We start from the raw sequence: 18,969 nt of genomic DNA on the forward strand, positions 1-18,969 counted from the left end.
CTGTTCAACAAAAGTTTCAGAGAAGTGAAAGACGTGAATTGTGACCAACTGAGGAATGCTTCTTGAGAAGATGGGTGTTGAATTGGGTCTTAAATTTACAGATGTGAAAAATGAAAAGAGGTAAAAGATGAAGATAGGTGAATGAAGAAAGCACGCATTTCTAGAAAGGGAAGTATCATGAGATACAAGTAATACAGACAAAAGACACTTCTATTTCCTTCACCTGATTTTCACAATGTTTACTAGTGCTAGCTCCGTCTTAAATGCTAGCCACTAAGCTATGTGTGGCTATTTAAGTTTAAATTAATTAAATGAAATAAAATTTAAAATTCAGACACATTTCAAGTGAGCAATAGCCACAGATGCCTAGTGGCTACTAAATTGAACAGTGCAAATAGAAAACACATCTATCATTGCAAAACTTCCTTTTGTAAATGCTACCGAGCACATACTATATGAAAAGCTCTCATGATCCCATTGAATCTTCATAGCAAACTTATGAAGTTATACTTATAAATAAGAAAACTGAGATTCCTAGAACTTAAGTATTTTCCCAAAGTCACATAGTCAGTGGCAAGGCTGTGAAAATTCACCTGACTTCAAAAACTGATGCTTTAAGCCATGGAAAATAAGGTTATTGGGTAGGGAAAAATGAGTTATTTACCACAGACAGTGACAGCCCAGATTGAACTTTCTGTGGCAGGCAAATCCAGTAGGTTCTTGAGGGAACAAAACCATAAAGGTGGTGTTTCAGGATAATTAAGTTGTTTTGTGGGCAGGGATAGGCTAGCCCATATGATGTCTTTAAAAGAAAAAGGCTCCCTCTCTGGGAGAGACGTAGCCTTATGGGTTCATGACTCAGTTAACAGAGCATGAAGTAGATCCCAGCCCCTTCTATTGGGTGCCCTTTCTCAAAGGGAAGAATTGGAAGGCGTGGAGGAAAAGAGAGCGTGGGATACAATAGAGGTGATGCCAAAGGGAGGGGGTGGGTGGACAGCAAAAAGAAAGTTTAAAGACAGAAGTGAAACAATTAGGTTTTTAAAAACTGGAAAAATAGAAGCAGAGTTAGAGCTTATTCTAAGGTTTCTAGTATGTAGGTCCAAAACACTGTAATGCCTATGATAGAAAAGAGAGAAAAAGAGAGCCAACTTCTGGTTTCTGGTCTAGAATCCAAGAAGCTTAGGAGTTGTCACTCTGGTCCACACAATAAGAAAAAAAAGCTGACCTGAAAATCAACAACTCTTTTTAGCTCCCTCAGAGATCTGAGGTCACAGGGCAAACTGCTGCCCCCAAAGTTGGAGAGACAGACAGGCAGCAGAAGCCTCTGCTGGAACAAGTACTGGGGTAGGGAAACCTGAACTGTGATTGATGAACTGCTGGAGGCTCACTGTGGATAAGTCTGAGAGTTAAACACTTCATGAGGACCCAGTAACAGGGAGGCCCCCCCATTATTGTAAGTTTTACCTCTAGGAGCCCTATCAAGTTCCCACAAGGAAGATCAGAGAAAATCCCCTTGTGCTTCTGGCAGGGGGAGGAGGAAAGTAGCCATTCTGAAATAAGCCCAGAGCATTCTATTCTTTTTAAGGAGGCCTGACCTCAAGAGAAATTATTATTTTAGAATCTGGTAAAACCCTAGATTCTAACCTAAACTAGGGTTTTACCAGAGCCTAACTAACTAGGGTTTCACCAGAGCCTAACCAACCTGGCAGAAATTAAGCCAGGTTGAAGAAATGTCTAACATCCCTGCCATGTCTGAATCTAGTTCTGATGCTTGCTCTGCAAACTGTTTTGTTTTGGTTTTTGTCTTTTAGTATGCTTTGTGAGTTTTGGTTAAAAGCCAGACATGATATACTGGGTAAAAGGAACTGAGGAGAATAGGCCTTTTGTGTGAAGTTTTATGTTTACCTGGGTAGGGTTTAGGTTGTGCTCCACACAAGATTTACTAAATCAGAAACTCTGCAGTGGGGTCCAGCAATCTGTGTTTTTAGCAAGTCCTCCAGGTGGTTCTGATGCCAAATGTTAAGAACTACTTCCGTAGCATCACAATTACTAAGATCATGGTAAATTGGAGTTGGGTACAGGTAGAAGGGCATGCACTGGCTTCTATAATAGCTCTAGCATTTGAGAGAGGTGAAGACAGTTATAAAAACTGTGGAATTGGATGGCTGTTGTTAATTACTGTTAATGTGCTTCAGGAAGGAAATAACAAGCTCAGGTTAGCCAGCCCTCTACTTAAGGCATCATGAAGTCTAGGAATCTTCTATGGCAGCCTTTAAAGAGAACGTCAGAACCAGGTTGCCTTCGAGAAACGGTTGATTCTAAGAATGCAGCAGAGAATACACAAGATGAGCCTAGAGCATCTTATAGTACCAGGAAAGTAAAGAAATGCTAAAAAAAAATAGTAACACATCAAAGGGACATAGAAGTCAACTGAAAGAACTCCCAGTGACCAAAGATGGAACACTTTGAGCAAACGCAAACAAGAAAAGAGCAAAAAAAAAAAAGAAAAAAAAAAAGTATTATTGGGTTACAACTCAAAGTATAAGATAAATATACATGAGTTCATACTGCTATAAACAATTTAATAAATGGGTAAATAGGATAAAAGAGACAAATTTTCCTTATAGAAAAATTCCAATAATATACTTAGATATTCCCCTCTACAGAAGGTAAAGCTTAATGCCCTTCCTTCCCCTTGAGGGTGGGCTAGACTCAGTGACCTGCTTCCTAAGAACAGAGTAGGGAAAGGGAAAAATATTAACTTTTAAGTGGAGGAACTTGGCAAATGCTACATTTACTAAGTGCTAAAAGTTACCATCACCAGATATCATGTACTCCTTACAATAATGTGATAAGGACACTCTACCTCTGTGAAATACTTTCCAAAATCCTACAACACCCATCTAATCATGAGAAAGACATCAGACAAACTTAGATTCAGAGACAATCTACAGCATATCTGGTCAGCACTCCTCAAGACTGTAAAGGTCATGAAAAACAAGGAAAGACTGAGAAACTGTCACAAACCAGAGGAGACTAGGGAGACATGACAACCAAATGAATTGTGATACTCTGGTATGCAGAAAAGGGTTAACATAGCAGGCCTGAGACCACTATCCTTAGAAAGGCCTGCTTGCCACACCACTATATATAAAGTAAATCAACAAGGATTTACTGTATAGCACAGGTAGCCATATTCAATATCTTGTCATAATCTATAATGGAAAAGAACCTGAAGCTGTACACCTGAAACTAACACAGTATTGTAAATCAATTATAGTTAAATTTAAAAAAGCAATCAGAAATGATCATGCTAAGTGAAGTAAGTCAGAAAGAGAAAGACAAATACCATATGATATCACTTACATGTGGAATCTAAAATACAACACAAATGAACCTATCAATGAAACAGAAACAGAATCAGGGACATAGAGAATAGACTGGTGGTTGCCATGTGGGGGGGCGGTGGGAGAGGGTTGGATTGGGACTTTGGGATTAGCAGATGCAAACTGGTATATATAGAATGAATAAACAGCTAGGTCCTACTGTATAGCACAGGGAACTATATTCAATATCATGTGATAAACCATAGTGGAAAAGAATATGAAAAAGAATGTATATATGTATAACTGAGTCACTTTGCTGTATAGCAGTAATTAACATGACATTGTAATTCAACTATACTTCAATAAAAAATAAATTAAAAAAAAAAGGAAAGTCCTGCTTGCAAAGTTGGCCCTTGACTGGCATCTGGGAATTTAGATTTTGGGAGAGTTCCCACAATTTCCCTGATAAGAATGGCTCATGGTGTCTAAACTGTACAAACAATGTGGTTTATGCTGACCACCTGCTTTCCTTCTGAGAGTCTGGAAACATGGGTGCATGTTAGGTAGAGGGTGCCTGTGTGACTAGACCCCGGTAAAAACCCTGGGCATTGAATTTGCAATGAGCTTACCTGGTAGATGACATTGTTGTACGACTCATTGTTGGAGGATTTAAGCATGTCCTGTGTGCCTTCCTTGAGAGAGAACTCTTAGAAGCTCGCACCTCCAGACTTTACCCTATGTGCCTTTTCCCTTTGCTGATTTTGTTTTGTATCCTTTAGTTGTAATAAAGTATAGTCATGAGGATGACTATATGCTGAGTCCTATGAGTCCCAATGAATCATTGAAACTGGGGATGACCTTGGGGACACCTGGCACACCTGGATTGGATCCTGGAAAAAAAAAAGGAGGCCATTAATGTAAACATTGGTAAAATCCAAATAAATCTGTGGTTTAGTTAATAGCAATGAACTAATGTTAGTTTCTTAGTTTTGACAAATATACCATGGAAACGTAAGATGTTAACAGTGGGAAAAAGGGCTGAGGGGTAAATGAGACCTCTCTATACTATCTTTGTAACTTCCTTGTAACTCTAAAATTATTCCAAAATAAAAAGTTTATTTAAAAAACACTCAAACTGAATGCTTTGGAAATTAATGAAAAATAACATACCACTCATCCTAAAGACACATAGAGAAATTATCCAAACTGAAATACAAAGAGAAAAATGAGAGAAGGAGAGAGAGAAAGAGAGAGAGAAAGCTAGCTAGCTTTATTTGCTATGGCCAGAGGGGGGGCCAGAGGGACGGATTACAATTAAAAAAAAAAAAATCAGACTCAGGACCTGATTGTGAAAGTAGCAGAATTTAAAAGAAGGTTGAATTCATAACCCATAGCATAATGTAAAGTCAGGACTCTGCAGGGGAAAGAATGAGACTCTGAGACCTAGGATGATGGGGATATCTGGGTGGATACTCTTGAGAACTTTGAGCTGATAGATTCACCTCAGTCCTCTGGACTGACAGAAGTGGTGTGCTTGCCCCTGCTAGAGGATAGTGACCTCCCTTTGCCCGAAGACCATGGAGAAGCCTCATCTGAGGAAGATGCCTTCCAAAATGCTACTTTCCCTTTCAAGATTTCCCTTTTGATCCAGAAAGAACCAAACCACTGCTTTCCCTGCTGACCTCAATCCTTATTCACTGAAGTATTGGGAGGAGGTCATGTTCATTAATCTTTTGCGAGGGAGAAAAAGAAAAAAAGATTTCCCACAACCCCCTTCAGTTTTTCTAGACCAATAACTAGAGTCAAGTTTCATCATGTCTTGACTGGGGAAGCACTGTCCCTGTTTTGGAATAAAAAGGGTTATTCACCAAATACGGACTGGCAGAGTTGGAAGAACATACCTGAGGATGGATCTTGGTGTATGTTCAGAGAAAGTGGTGTGAGGTAAGGATGTAGATTTGTTGAGTGTAAACCCAAAATAATAATAACAACAACAAAAGCCCCTAAAGAGACAGAATTTAACTGAAATTGATGAGATTATTTTGTTATCAGGGAGACTGGGGCTCAAAAGAGGTTGTACAACAGAAATTTTGCACACCAGAACTTGTGGGCTGCCATTGACATATCTTTTACTTCTTCAATAACTTCATTAGGTGAAGTAACAATGAACAATCTTTGTATCTTCTTGTTTCTAACACAGGGCCTGGCTCTTAGTGACTATTAAAAATTTTGTTAACTGGATTCACCAAGAGACTGAGTATATGCACAGATGAGTAAATACCCATAGATTCTTTTTTTTTGCAGTACGCGGGCCTCTCACTGCTGTGGCCTCTCCCGCTGTGGAGCACAGGCTCCGGACGTGCAGGCCCGGCGGCCATGGCTCATGGGCCCAGCTGCTCCGCGGCATGTGGAATCCTCCCGGACCAGGGCACGAACCCGGGTCCCCTACATCGGCAGGCGGACTCTCAACCAGTGCGCCACCAGGGAAGCCCAACCCATAGATTCTTGAACATGCTTGCTATTAAAGATGTGGAGGAGCTAAAGGAATCTCTTTAAAATGTGAATAGTTTCCAAAGACAAATCCTCAGACCTTTGTTCTTATCTCAGTACAATCTCCTCTACAATATCTCTTCTTCAAATACTACGTAACTCCTAAACTGTTCCACTGCCTGGTCTGCTTCTTAATATATGTCATGCACACTGCTGTCAGATTACTATCTGGAAACTCTTTTTTGTGTACTCCTCTGCTGCTCAAAATCTTTAAATGATTATCTAGTGCCTTATGTGATAAAATTAAAAATTCTTAGCTTGCTCCTTAAGGCTCTTCCCAATCTGTTTCCTCCTATCTCTATCTACCCTTGTTTTCCATTCCAACACTAAGCCTTAATCCTAGACAAATTCACCTAGAAAGTCTCCAAACATATCTTGAACATCCTAGGTTCAATGGTTTTTGAAAATCAGCTCCTTTCACCTGCTGATGTTTCCTCCTTATTTGTGAACCTATCTTTATGATATAAAATGCAACAACCTTTCTGAACTATTCCATGTATAATGGTTCTCTCTTTTGTATCAAGTCTTTACACAGAGGTTGTAAAATGGTCTTGTTTAGCCCATTATTAAAAATGTTGAAGTAATTCTTAACATTAAAAAAAATCATTGAGGGATTCCCTGGTGGCGCAGTGGTTGAGAGTCCGCCTGCCGATGCAGGGGACACAGGTTCGTGCCCCGGTCCGGGAAGATCCCACATGCCGTGGAGCGCCTGGGCCCGTGAACCACGGCCGCTGGGCCTGCGCGTCCGGAGCCTGTGCTCCGCGACGGGAGAGGCCACAGCGGTGAGAGGCCCGCGTACCGCAAAAAAAAAAAAAAATCATTGAAAAACTGGAAGCTCTAGTAGAGCCCACACTTAAACAAATAGCTTAAGTTTACTGGTAGCTGCCATGCACTGTTTGGTTGGATTTGAAAAGTATTTACTGAGCACCTATTACTTGCTGGACACTGTTTTAGATGCTGGGGGTACAGCAGTGAACAAAAATAATCATGGAGTTTATAGTCTAAAGAGGAGAGACAGAAAACATAATTCTATATTAGGAAGTGATAAATGCTATAGAAAAATAAAACAGGGTTAAGAGGGTTTGGGAGCGTGTGGGTGGGAAGGGTGCTTGCACTTACACACTCATTTAAATACCTGGCTGTCTCCGATGGGAATTTGAGTTTGTGACCGCGATTGCATATCAGAACCGTCATGTATTGTCACGTATATGCTATACACTGTCCCCATAAAACTGTCAGCAACTTGAAGGCAGGGACGGTGCCTCATTCGTCTCTGGATTCCCAGAGTCGAGCAGTGTTTTCAGTGTAAGAGCGCGATGGAAAGCGAAAAGTGAGGAGTCCCGATTTCCACGGTGGTTATTCTGGCGGGGTTTAGGCGCCGAGGAGAGTGTAACCCCAGAACCGCCAGGAGCGGAGCCAAACCCTTCGCCGACTCTCGAAACCAGTGAGGCTCCATCCGTTTCCAGGGCAACGGGACTGTGACGCGAACGTAGCCGCGGGCCCTCAGCCGCGTGGGACTAGCCCATATTTTAGGAAGGAACTAAACTGGAGAGAACTTGGCCGTCGGAACCAGCAGCCCTACGCAGGGAATCCCAGAACACCTCGCCCCCTGCAGAACTGCCGCCGGCATTGCAACTCCCGGTCCTCTGGCGTCGCCAAGTTATAGGCTCGACAACTTCCGGCCCTGAAGGTCCCCCCTCCATGGCTTGCCGGGGTCCTAGCGATGGAAAGGTGGCCTCGGCGGCCGCCTGACCCCTACGGGGGCTTCGGATCAGGGCTGCCGCCTCCTCCCGGAGGGCGGCGGCTACAGGGCCGCTGAGAAGATGCCCGCAGCTGGTGGGACCTCATACCGGGAGGAGAGGTCGGGGCGGAGCGCAAGGGCGGAACGCGGACCTAGAGCTGGTCCGTCAGGCAGGAGTGGGGCAGATGCGGTGGCGGAAGTGCCGGACGCGACTGGAGCCGAGCCGTCTAGGAAGCCGGGGCCGTGGGTACCCCAGGCCGGAGCAGCTGCAGAGCCTCCGCCTGACCGCAGCAACTTGGGCTCGGGCGCCGGCGAGATGCCTCTGTTTACCGCCAACCACTTCGAGCAAGATGTGGGTAAGTGCTGGGCCGGGGCCCCAAGCCGTTGTTTGTTGTGCTAGAAAGTGGGCGGTGGCGACTCCGGGGACTGGAAAGCCTAGCAAAGGGGGAGGAGGGTGCGGCGTCGCCGCTGCCTGGCAGCCGGGATTTTTCTGGGGGCAACCTCGGCGCGTCCCTAGCTGCCAGGGGAGTGTCCCCAGCCCACCTGAGGTTGGGGACCCCGAAAGAGGACCGTTCCCCTCGCCAGGCACAGGAATAGGGAGGAGCCTGGGGTTCTCTGGAGACCGGACTAATTGAGCAGTTGCGGAGTTGATGACACAGAACTTCCAGCTCCCTCTAGAACTGGTTGAGTCTTGTGTCCCCCCCTCCCCACTCCCCCGCCCCGCGGTTAAAAGTGGTGCAGCAGACCCTGTTGTCTAGGGCAGCTCAGCACTTAGAGACTTCAACTTGCCCCGGTTCAATAAGAAGAACCTATTTTATCTCGCTTATATATAGATGCGTCCAACCCTTGATCGCACGGCTTCAGGATTTATTTATGATAGTTGGAAGTGTTACACTATCCATGGATAGTGCAAGTGCTATAAGGTGTTCTGCCTTAGGGTATGGAAAGGAAAACCCCAGGATTTCAAAACAGTCCAGAACACCTGTTTTACTTCTTCGGGGGTCGTCAGTGACTATGGAGTGAGAAAAAGATGGATTGGGCATGAGAACTCTTAACTTGTGGCTTTAGAAAAACAGTAAACCAAGCTGGCTAAAATAAATATTTTTGTAGCAGTAGTTAATTCTAGGTAGAGTTTTAGGATTTAGTGGAATGAAAAAAACACATGGCTGCAAATTGCCAGTTATACAGAATATTGCACCTGTTTCATAGTTACAATTTTCTAATTATGGGGAAAGTCTAGAAAGTGCCCTATTTTGGTATATTATGTGATTCCAAAAATGTGTTCAGAAGTCAAATATGATGTATAAGTACCTTCCTTTCGCAGAGAGCTAAAAAACTATAGATTTTGATCCTTAGATAGTCTTCAAATATGTATTTCCATAATTTCATTCAACTTTTTTCTTGGTAGTTTAACATTGCCGACTGCTATAAATCTAGGAAGCATAATGTTGAGGTTCACAGCGTCTGCTTTTGGAACACCTAATGATGTCTTCCTTTGCTGCAGTGAGACCTTCACTTTTTATTGTTGTGAAGACTTTCATTTTGTCATAGTGGAAAAAAAAGGCAAAATAGAATAAGACAAATGATTTTCAAACTTAACAACTGTGGAACTCTTCAAGGGAGATCTTTCCTGGCAGCCCATTGTTTTCTGATTGACAACTTCTCTGGTGAAAGTAAGCCAAGTTGCTTTTCTAAACCTCCCCCTCAGTGTCTCCTGAGGTTCCTACATGGTTTAGTGGATCACAGTTTAGTTCCACTGTAGTAAAAGAAGCACTGCTGTTCAGACAAAAAAAAAAAAAAAAATACTGTGTATAGATGATTTCATGGGCAGTGCCATCAGCCAAAACTTCAAGTACTTACTTGTTAACTCAAGTATGACTGACTGAAGTCAGTTTCCAAAAGGCAGTTTAAGATAAAATAGAAAGTTTGATTGTAACCTCTTTTAGGCAAGTGGTTGGAATTAATAGAAAAAGTGGCATGAAATACTAAGGATTTCAAATTGGCTTTATACATCTATCATAGAAGAAAAATTATATATTGCACTTTTCAAAACTTAAAGCCCCTGTTAATTTGAAATACAGTAGTTAAGTAATATGACGATCAAGTCATTGTTTAACTTGAGATGCCCACAGGAATGTTCCTTTGCAGTGTCATTGTCCTTTTCATCTTTCTTTGATTCAGTCAGATTTTTATTACCATTGTTTCTTTTTTGTCATAGCTTTGTTTACCTTTCATTCAACAAACAGGCTTTGAGTGATTACTGTGTGTCAGACAGTGTGTATCAGACTTTGGGAGCACAAATTTAATAAATAAACTGGGTTCCCTCAAGGAACTCTCAATCTAATGGAGGACTCGTACACACATAAAAAGATAATTGTATTTTTCACACCATATTACGATACTAGAAATACAGGAGATGCTTTACATTCTCCCTGCATTTAAAACAATCATCTTCCCTGAAGAGAAGACAAGGACCTTCAGGCAGACACTTTATTTGTAAAAGTGTTGACACTATCCTCTCTCTTCCCCTGCTATCCTGATAGCACTTACACCTGCAGGAAGTGACCATCTCTTACTATATGTATGGTTTGGTCATTTTTATAATTAACTGTAAAGTTGAAACTACATTCCTTTGGTCGATGCAGTCTCATCAGAGGGTGAACAGTGTTTCTGACATCATTCATGTGGGGAAGAAATCCTTTTCTCAGACCCTGAGACTCTGAGAAAAGGCTGTAGTGACTCAAGATGTCTAGGAAGGCACTCATAAGTTGATGATGGTATATGACTTGTCGAATGGTAGCCGGCCAAAGGCTAAGAGGTAAGGAACTCTGGCAAGTTCCTGGTTTTTTTTCTTTTTTTTCTTGGAGTCAGAACCTACAAATCCTGAAAGGTATGCTAGGTATGGTAGCATTAGAGCTCTTTAAATATTTATTGGATCGCTTCTCAGCCTTTTGATCGGCTAAGATCAAGTGTAAATACTTATTGGATTTCTTCTAATATGGGTTTATTGTTTGTTTTGTTGAATAAAATTCCTTTGAAGCTGTGCTGAGAAAAAAAGAGAAAATATCCACACACATCCCCCCTCACCCCGGCCCTGATTCTTATCTTGAAGGGGAGTGTAGGTTTCCTAAGGTAGAGAGCTGGTTTGGGGCAGCCTTTTTAGGAGATCCCAAGGAGAAAGTAAAACGTGAGGGACAGAGCCACAATAGGAAGATTTAGTGGCAGTGTTAAAAGGGCAGACAGATGTCATTTCCTTACATCCTGTACCGATTTTTCCAGTCTCATTACATTGATTCCTGAGTCATGGATGTCTGTTCTGCTCCGTAACCCCAGTTCTTATTTCCGTGTCTTTTTTCTCCTTACTCAAGCCAGGCAATCTTTCTTGCCAGTTTCTGTCTCTGTGCCGTTTACTACTATTCACTGATAGATTTTTGCTTTTTTCAGCAATACTTGGTATCTCCTTTCTTAAAGATAAACTTACTTGTGTCCCACAGAGCTGAGCTCAAATTCTACTTCTACAAAAACTCTTTTCACACAGTGGATTGAAGTATGAACTTTATCTTAAAAGGAGACTTTTCCAAGTAAAATTTGAATGCATGTATTGCTATGTCTTTGGCTTGTGTTTGGTCAAATAACTTGACAGTGAGTAGCTTGGAGTTTTTGATAATGGAATCGTTTTCTCCAATGAAATTTTACAAGAAACCCTAATATAAAAATAGATATTGGGCTTCCCTGGTGGCGCAGTGGTTGAGAGTCCGCCTGCCGATGCAGGCGACACGGGTTTGTGCCCCAGTCCGGGAAGATCCCACATGCCACGGAACGGCTGGACCCGTGAGCCATGGCCGCTGAGCCTGCGCGTCCGGAGCCTGTGCTCCGCAACGGGGGAGGCCACAACAGTGAGAGGCCCGCGTACTGCAAAAAAAAAAAAAAAAAAAGATATTGATGGCACTCTGGTAATACAAATTTACTTTATACATTTAAATATATTACATTTACATAGTCATTAAGGCAATTCTTGAACACATGAGGTTGTTGCAAAATATTAAAATTAAAAAAATTTTGGTTTTAGGTGAGAATGACAGCTGTAACAGCCAGTTTTTTTCCTATACTTTCTTTTGCTTACATGGTACCAAAAATTTCTAATACCTACTCCTAATTAAAATAGTTACAAATTTTAATTAATATATTTTGTAATTTTTTAAACGATGAAAAATTTTTAGCATAAAGTACAGAATATAACATAAACTCTATTCCTGTCAGTCACCTCTGTCAAGTCCTAACATTTTGCCACACTTCATTCTTTTTTTTTTAAAGAAAACATTCAAAATACAGTAGAAATTATTACTTTTATTTATTAGCTACCTGATAATATTCTTTTTCCTCTCTTCTCAGAGTTAAACACTCTAAAAAGATTTAAAAGTCTATTTTGTAATATATACTATACATACAAATATACTATATATATTGTTTTGCATGTTTTTAAACTTCATAAAAAATAATATTCTCTGTAGTCATTTGTAGCTTGTCATTTAGCATTTTTTGTGAGAGTTATTCATGTTGATGTTTGTAGCTTTAGTTCATTAATTTTAAGAGCTATGTGATATTCCACATTTTTTAACCCATTCTCCTATTAATGAACATGAAGTTTTTTGCAGTTTTTTGCTATCACAGACAACACTGCAGTGAAAGTTATTATCCACGTTTTCTTCTTCACAAGTGAGAGATTCTCAAGGGATTGTATCTTGAAGAGGAATTCTTTTTTAAAAATGCATATAGTGCAAAGTTGCAAAATGTTAAATAATACAGAATTGTTCTTCTAAGTGTTTGTGGGAGATTTTACTCCCACCAACAGTGGAAGTGAAGTCCCTGTTGTTCCACAGTCTCACTAACGCTGGGTATTGTCAGACTTTAAAATTTATGCCAATTTGATGGGTGTGAAATAGGGCATTGTTTTCCATTTATTTCAGCTTCATTGCAGTTGAGCATCTTTTCATGTCTCTTGGTCAGTCTGTTTTCTTTTTGTATAAATTGCCTGCTCCTTACTTTCATGTACTTATTATTCTGTTGGATTATTTTTTCTTATTGATTTTTAAAGTTTCACATGCGTTCTCTACTAATCTTTTGTTGTTTATGTGAATTGCAAATATATATCCTTGTCTGTTGCTTCTTTTTGTTTTTCTTTTTGTGCTGCCTTTTACTATTAAGAAGATTGAAGTTTCAGTTTAGTAATATTGTCTTTCTCCCTTGATTTTATTTTTCTTGTTCAAGAAAAGCTTTCTCTCCTCCTTGAGTCTATAAGGATCTTGCTATGTTTTCTTCTGAAAGTTTTATTGAAGTTTTGATTTTCACAGTTAGGTCTTTAGTCCACCTGGACTTGGTCTTTATGTAAGGTCTAAGGAGAGATTTGATTGGATAGTCGATTCACAGTAGACAATTATCAGTTGCCTAATCACCATTTATTGAATTATCTATCCTTCCCCCACTAGTTTGGAGCACTTTCTCCTTCATATAGTAAATCCCTTTCCTTGTATGAGGTCTGTGTCTGTACTTTCTGTTCTACACTGTTCTCTTTATCTATCCTGTACCAATACCACATTCTAATGCCATTGGCCTCTATAGGTGGTAGGGCAAGCCCCCTGTCTTGTTTTTCTTCATTTTTATACTCTTAGCTGTTTTTTGCCTTTTTTCTTTCATATGGGTTTATTATCAGATTAGTAAAATCATAAAAGGGAATTTCTTTTATGTTCTTTTAGAATTTGAGAAGACATTGTAGTTTATATTTTTGATTCATATGCACTGATGATGTTGATAGTTAATAATACACTTTTTATTTCCTGATAATAATGTTTAGTTCTAATCTTACTTAGATTATATAGTTGACCCTTGAACAACTCGGGGGGTTAGGGATGCTGACCCCCTGTACAGCTGAAAATCCATGTGTTAACTTTTGACTCCCCCAAAACTTAACTACTAATAGCCTACTGTTGACTGGAAGCCTTACCGATAACAGTCAGTTAACATGTTTTGAAGGTTATGTGTATATCTACATATATTTTATACAATTCATGACATACTTTTTTCTTATTTTTTTTGATATTTCTAGGCTACCCGGTTTGTCTGCAAGTTTTTTCTAATTGTTACAAATCTCCAAAAATTTTTCCAATATAGTTATTTTTAAAAATCTGTATATTAAGTGGATCTCTGCAGTTAAAACCCATGTTATTCAAGGGTCAAGTGTAATTGTAAAGTTAGGTAAGAGAGCAAGAGGATGATTTTTCTACAAGTAAGTATACACATACTACTACTGTCCCTTGAGGTGGAAGGGAAAGGGAAAGAACTTTTTTTTAAAAAAATATTATTGCCTTATTAGGCTCTGTAACTTTACTTGATAGTGAATAAATGTTTGTACTGAGTATAGGGATTGAACCTAAGAAGGTCTATATGACAGATATCAGACATTGCCCCCTGAAAATTATTGACATTTTGAAGCCACCTACTTATTTTTAGCTCATATTACTTCAACTTCATATAAAAAATTTGTTGGTACATGGTGGTGTAATTTTAAGAATTTTAGCCATTCTAGTGGCATCTCTTTGTGGCTTTAATAAGTATTTATTTATCTAATCTTTAATATAGTTGTTCACTAAATTAATATCCTCTTTTTTGAAATATCTGTTTAAGTTTTTCACCCATTTTTCTTTTCACTTAATTTTCACAACTCCTCTTTTAAGCATGGCAGCCATTTTAATTTCCATTTTACAGATGAGAACATGGATTCAGATTTGAGTCAGAGCTGAGGTGAACTACCTAGCAACCTTAAGCTAATATGTAAGTTTCAGAGCTGGGAATAGAGAAGGTGGGTCTTCAGTGTTAGTGGGTGATGTGTGTACTCCACATGTGCATAATGATTTCCTCAGTCTGCAGAGGTTATGTGGTCATCTGCCCAACCTAACTGCTTTTGATTCTCCATCTGTGATGTTTTGGCGTGTTAGTGGCTACTTTGAGACTCATTTTTCCTTTTCCCCAGCTCTTACTGTGTCTTGCACGTGAAGCTTCCAGATAGGTCTGTTAAAATAGAAATTATACTTACTACATTTATTCTTCTGCCCTGTTCCGTAATGTAAGGATGTTTGTAGAAAAGAGCATGCCTGTTCTGTGGAGTTGTGAGGGGGTATGGCTCTCAATGAACAGGATTACAGAGGGCATCTTGGGAGTATTAGACAAGAAGAAAGTGAACTTGTAGGAATGTAAAGGCTGGCTCTAGACCTTTTACCTTTTAAATAGATGATTTACAATATTAGAAGGAAGTAAAAGATGATTTTAATTTTGTTTCTTCCTTTTTCCTATCTGCCCAACTCTCTAAACTCTTCCTAGTCCCCCCACAAATGTTGGTGGTAACATGTGAAATGAAAAAAGAGTAGCAATCACTCTTCTGTATTCCACCAGAGCAAGAAGTTCTTAAATATGTACATTGTGTTATTAAATGATGCGGTAAATGGAGTTAAGTGTGGCATTGTGTCTGATTCTTTTCTTATAAACAAGAGTTGGTCTTGCATTTGTCCTATTCAGTATGTTTAAAATGTTCATGCATAGAGAAACTGAAAACTAACTTGTTGAAAGAGTTAATTTAGCAGTTTTGAACAAAAATTGCACCCAAGAGGCAGATTAATAGAAAATATGCCCTGAGCCAGACTGCCTAGACTGAAATCCCGCTTTTACTATTTAGTATCTGTATGATCTTGTGCTAGTTACTTTTCTGTCTCAGTTTGCTCATGTATAAAATGGGGCATCTTCATTGGATTCAATGTAAGTAGTTTAGCGTATGTAAAATACTTTGAAACTATTGTTATTTTTTTCTTTTTTAGTTAATTAATTTATTTTTGGCTGTGTTGGGTCTTCGTTGCTGCGCACGGGCTTTCTCTAGTTGCGGCGAGTGGGGGCTACTCTTCATTGCAGTGTGCAGGCTTCTCATTGCGGTGTCTCCTCTTTGTTGCAGAGCACGGGCTCTAGGCGTGCAGGCTTCAGTAGTTGTGGCACACTGGCTCAGTAGTTGTGGCTCGCAGGTTCTCGAATGCAGGCTCAGTAGTTGTGGCGCACGAGGCTTAGTTGCTCCGTGGCATGTGGGATCTTCCCGAACCAGGGCTCGAACCCGTGTCCTCTGCATTGGCAGGCAGGCTCTTAACCACTGTGCCACCAGGGAAATCATTGTTATTGTTTTTTAATTAATTATTACCTATCATTCATTACTCAGAGCTGTAAGTAGGCTTTCATTTTAGGAAAAGTAGAATTTATATTACTGTTTTCTCCAGAGTAAACTGAAGATTTGTATCAATAAAAATTTTACCCAAACAAATCAAAGCATTAAATGGGGAGGAGGATTAAATGAGAAAATGTATGTTGAACCCAAGTACTCTAAAATGCTAAGTGTGGTTGTTGTCATTGGAGTCAGAGAAGCAGTGAAATATTTATAATCTGTCAGTTTGAAGTATTGGGCGTTTAAATATTTTAATTTAACTACAGAAGAATTGTGTGGTCTAGAAATTTAATAACAAATATGTATTTAATAGTGTAAACATGTAAGATTTCTAAACTAGAAAAAATTGGCTGTTCTGTATTTTCAAGTAATTGTTTAGTTTATAATGAATTGGTACAAAGAAAAAGCATTTTTATATCTTTAGTAAAAGCTGTCAGCTATGGTTTCCTGTTAGATACCAAAATGAATTTTACTTATTTACTTGCTTTCCATTTTCTAGTTTATTTCTTCTTCTGGGAAAAAAAAAATTTTTTTTTTTGCCAGTTTTCCCCTGTTCTTCTACTATAGTTTTAAGGTATAAAAATAATTGTTTAAAATTAATACATAAGAAGTAATTTTTCCTCTAAGATCTAAGCATTGCTTTAGTCATAGCCCAAGATATTGATATATAGTATCCTAATTATAATAAAATTTTATGTTACCTTCTGTTATAGTCTTAATTATATGTTGTGATTGTTAATGTCCATGTGATTGGCTATTATGTTTGATCTAATACAAATACAGTGTATTCAGAGAACACACTGAGTCTGTTGTCCTAGATTATTTCTAGGTGTTGGTAGTTTTGTGCACATTTGAAGAAATATTTAAACTCTGCTTTAATGTACAGGCAGTCTTCACTTTACGTAATTCCAACATGCATGAATTTAGTTACCATGTGTAATTAATTAACAACAATTCCCCAACAACAAGTCTGTAATAACCTGAGCATAGAGCCCAACTGAGCCTGCTTAGATTTTGAACTACAGAACTATGAGCTAATAATGGGTGGTGTTTTAAACCACTAATTTGCATTTGTTACATAGAAAGTTTAAAAACTTAATATACTGAGACTCTTCAGTTTTCTTAAATCTTTTTTCGCTGTTCTTCAAATTTGATAACTTTTGTTGACTTTTCTTCATGTTCACTAACTTTTTTTTTTTTACATGTTCAGGTTTGTATCTGAGGTTATATTAACTGTATAATACTGAAACTTTCTTTTTTTACCAAATGACAACCATTTCCTCCATTACTCAAAACTGTATATGAACACATCCCATAGTAGTTGACAGTTAGGACTTTTGACTTAATTGCATTCATTCACTTGCTCATTCATTCATTCTTCAAACATTGAGTAGTCATTTTAATTTGCCATAGATTGTGCTTATGTGTTTCCTTTCCCATGATAAATTAACTTTTGAGTAAGGATCACTTTTTAAAATTTTCATTTATTTTTTGGTACAGCAAGTTCTTGTCATCCACTTTATACACATCAGTGTATACATGTCAATCCCAATCACCGAATTCATCACTCCACCACCACCCCCCCCACGGCATCCCCCCTTGGTGTCCATACGTTTGTTCTCTTCATCTCTGTCTCAATTTCTGCCCCGCAAACTGGTTCATCTGTACCATTTTTCTAGGTTCCACATATATGCGTTAATATGCGATATTTATTATTCTCTTTGTGGCTTACTTCACTCTGTAAGACAGTCTCTAGATTCATCCACGTCTCTACAAATCACCCAATTTTGTTCCCTTTTATGGCTGAGTAATATTCCATTGTATATACGTACCACATCTTCTTTATCCATTCGTCTGTCGATGGGCATTTAGGTTGCTTCCATGACCTGGCTATGGTAAACAGTGCTGCAATGAACATTGGGGTGCATGTGGTTTTTTTTGTTTCTTTGTTTTTGTCTAATACAGCAGCTTCTTATTAGTTATCAATTTTATACACATCAGTGTATATATGTCAATCTCAATCACCCAATTCAGCACACCACCATCCTCACTCCCCCGTGGCTTTCCCCCCTTGATGTCCATACGTTTGTTCTCTACATCTATGTCTCAACTTCTGCCCTGCAAACCGGTTCATCTGTACCATTTTTCTAGGTTCCACATACATGTGTTAATATACGATATTTGTTTTTCTCGTTCTGACTTCCTTCACTCTGTATGACAGTCTATAGATACATCCATGTCTCAACAAATGACTCAATTTCGTTCCTTTTTATGGCTGAGTAATATTCCATTGTATATATGTACCACATCTTCTTTATCTGTTCGTCTGTCGATGGGCATTTAGGTTGCTTCCATAACCTGGCTATTGTAAATAGTGCTGCAGTGAACATTGGGGTACATGTGTCTTTTTGAATTATGGTTTTCTGTGGGTATATGCCCAGTAGTGGGATTGCTGGATCATATGGTAAATCTATTTTTAGTTTTTTAAGGAACCTCCATACTATACTCCATAGTGGCTGTATCAATTTCCATTCCCACCAACAGTGCAAGAGGGTTCCCTTTTCTCCACACCCTCTCCAGCATTTGTTGTTTGTAGATTTTCTGATGATGCCCATTCTAACTGGTGTGAGGTGATACCTAATTGTAGTTTTGATTTGCATTTCTCTAATAATTAATGATGTTGAGCAACTTTTCATATGCTTCTTGGCCATCTGTATGCCCTCTTTGGAGAAATAACTATTTAGGTCTTCTGCCCATTTTTTGATTGGGTTGTTTGCTTTTTTAATATTGAGCTGAATGAGCTGTTTATATATTTTGGAGATTAATCCTTTGTCCATTGATTCGTTTGCAAATATATTTTCCCATTCTGAGGGTTGTCTTTTCATCTTGTTTGTAGTTTCCTTTGCTTTGCAAAAGCTTTGAAGTTTCATTAGGTCCCACTTGTTTATTTTTCTTTTTATGTCCATTACTCTAGGAGGTGGATCAAAAAAGATCTTGCTGTGATTTATGTCAAAGAGTGTTCTTCTTATGTTTTCCTTTAAGAGTTTTATAGTGTCCTGTCTTGCATTTAGGTCTCTAATCCATTTTGATCTCTAATC

At 39.1% G+C, this 18,969-nt stretch overlaps 1 protein-coding gene across 2 annotated transcripts in view; it reads left to right on the plus strand.

Annotated features, from left to right (window-relative positions):
- The first annotated feature begins 7,466 nt into the window (after positions 1 to 7,466).
- Positions 7,467 to 18,969, plus strand: part of STAM2 (signal transducing adaptor molecule 2) — a 48,644-nt gene continuing 37,141 nt past the window's right edge. Inside the window, exon 1 of one of the 2 annotated variants that reach the window (XM_067741967.1) lies at positions 7,467 to 7,973. In XM_067741967.1, coding sequence (XP_067598068.1) covers positions 7,700 to 7,973 — 274 coding nt within the window. In that variant the 5' untranslated portion in view covers positions 7,467 to 7,699. The remainder of the gene's footprint in view (positions 7,974 to 18,969) is intronic. The other variant, XM_067741966.1, reaches the window with a different exon arrangement.

Source organism: Pseudorca crassidens, chromosome 6, assembly GCF_039906515.1.
Source record: "Pseudorca crassidens isolate mPseCra1 chromosome 6, mPseCra1.hap1, whole genome shotgun sequence".
NCBI lineage: Eukaryota > Metazoa > Chordata > Mammalia > Artiodactyla > Delphinidae > Pseudorca > Pseudorca crassidens.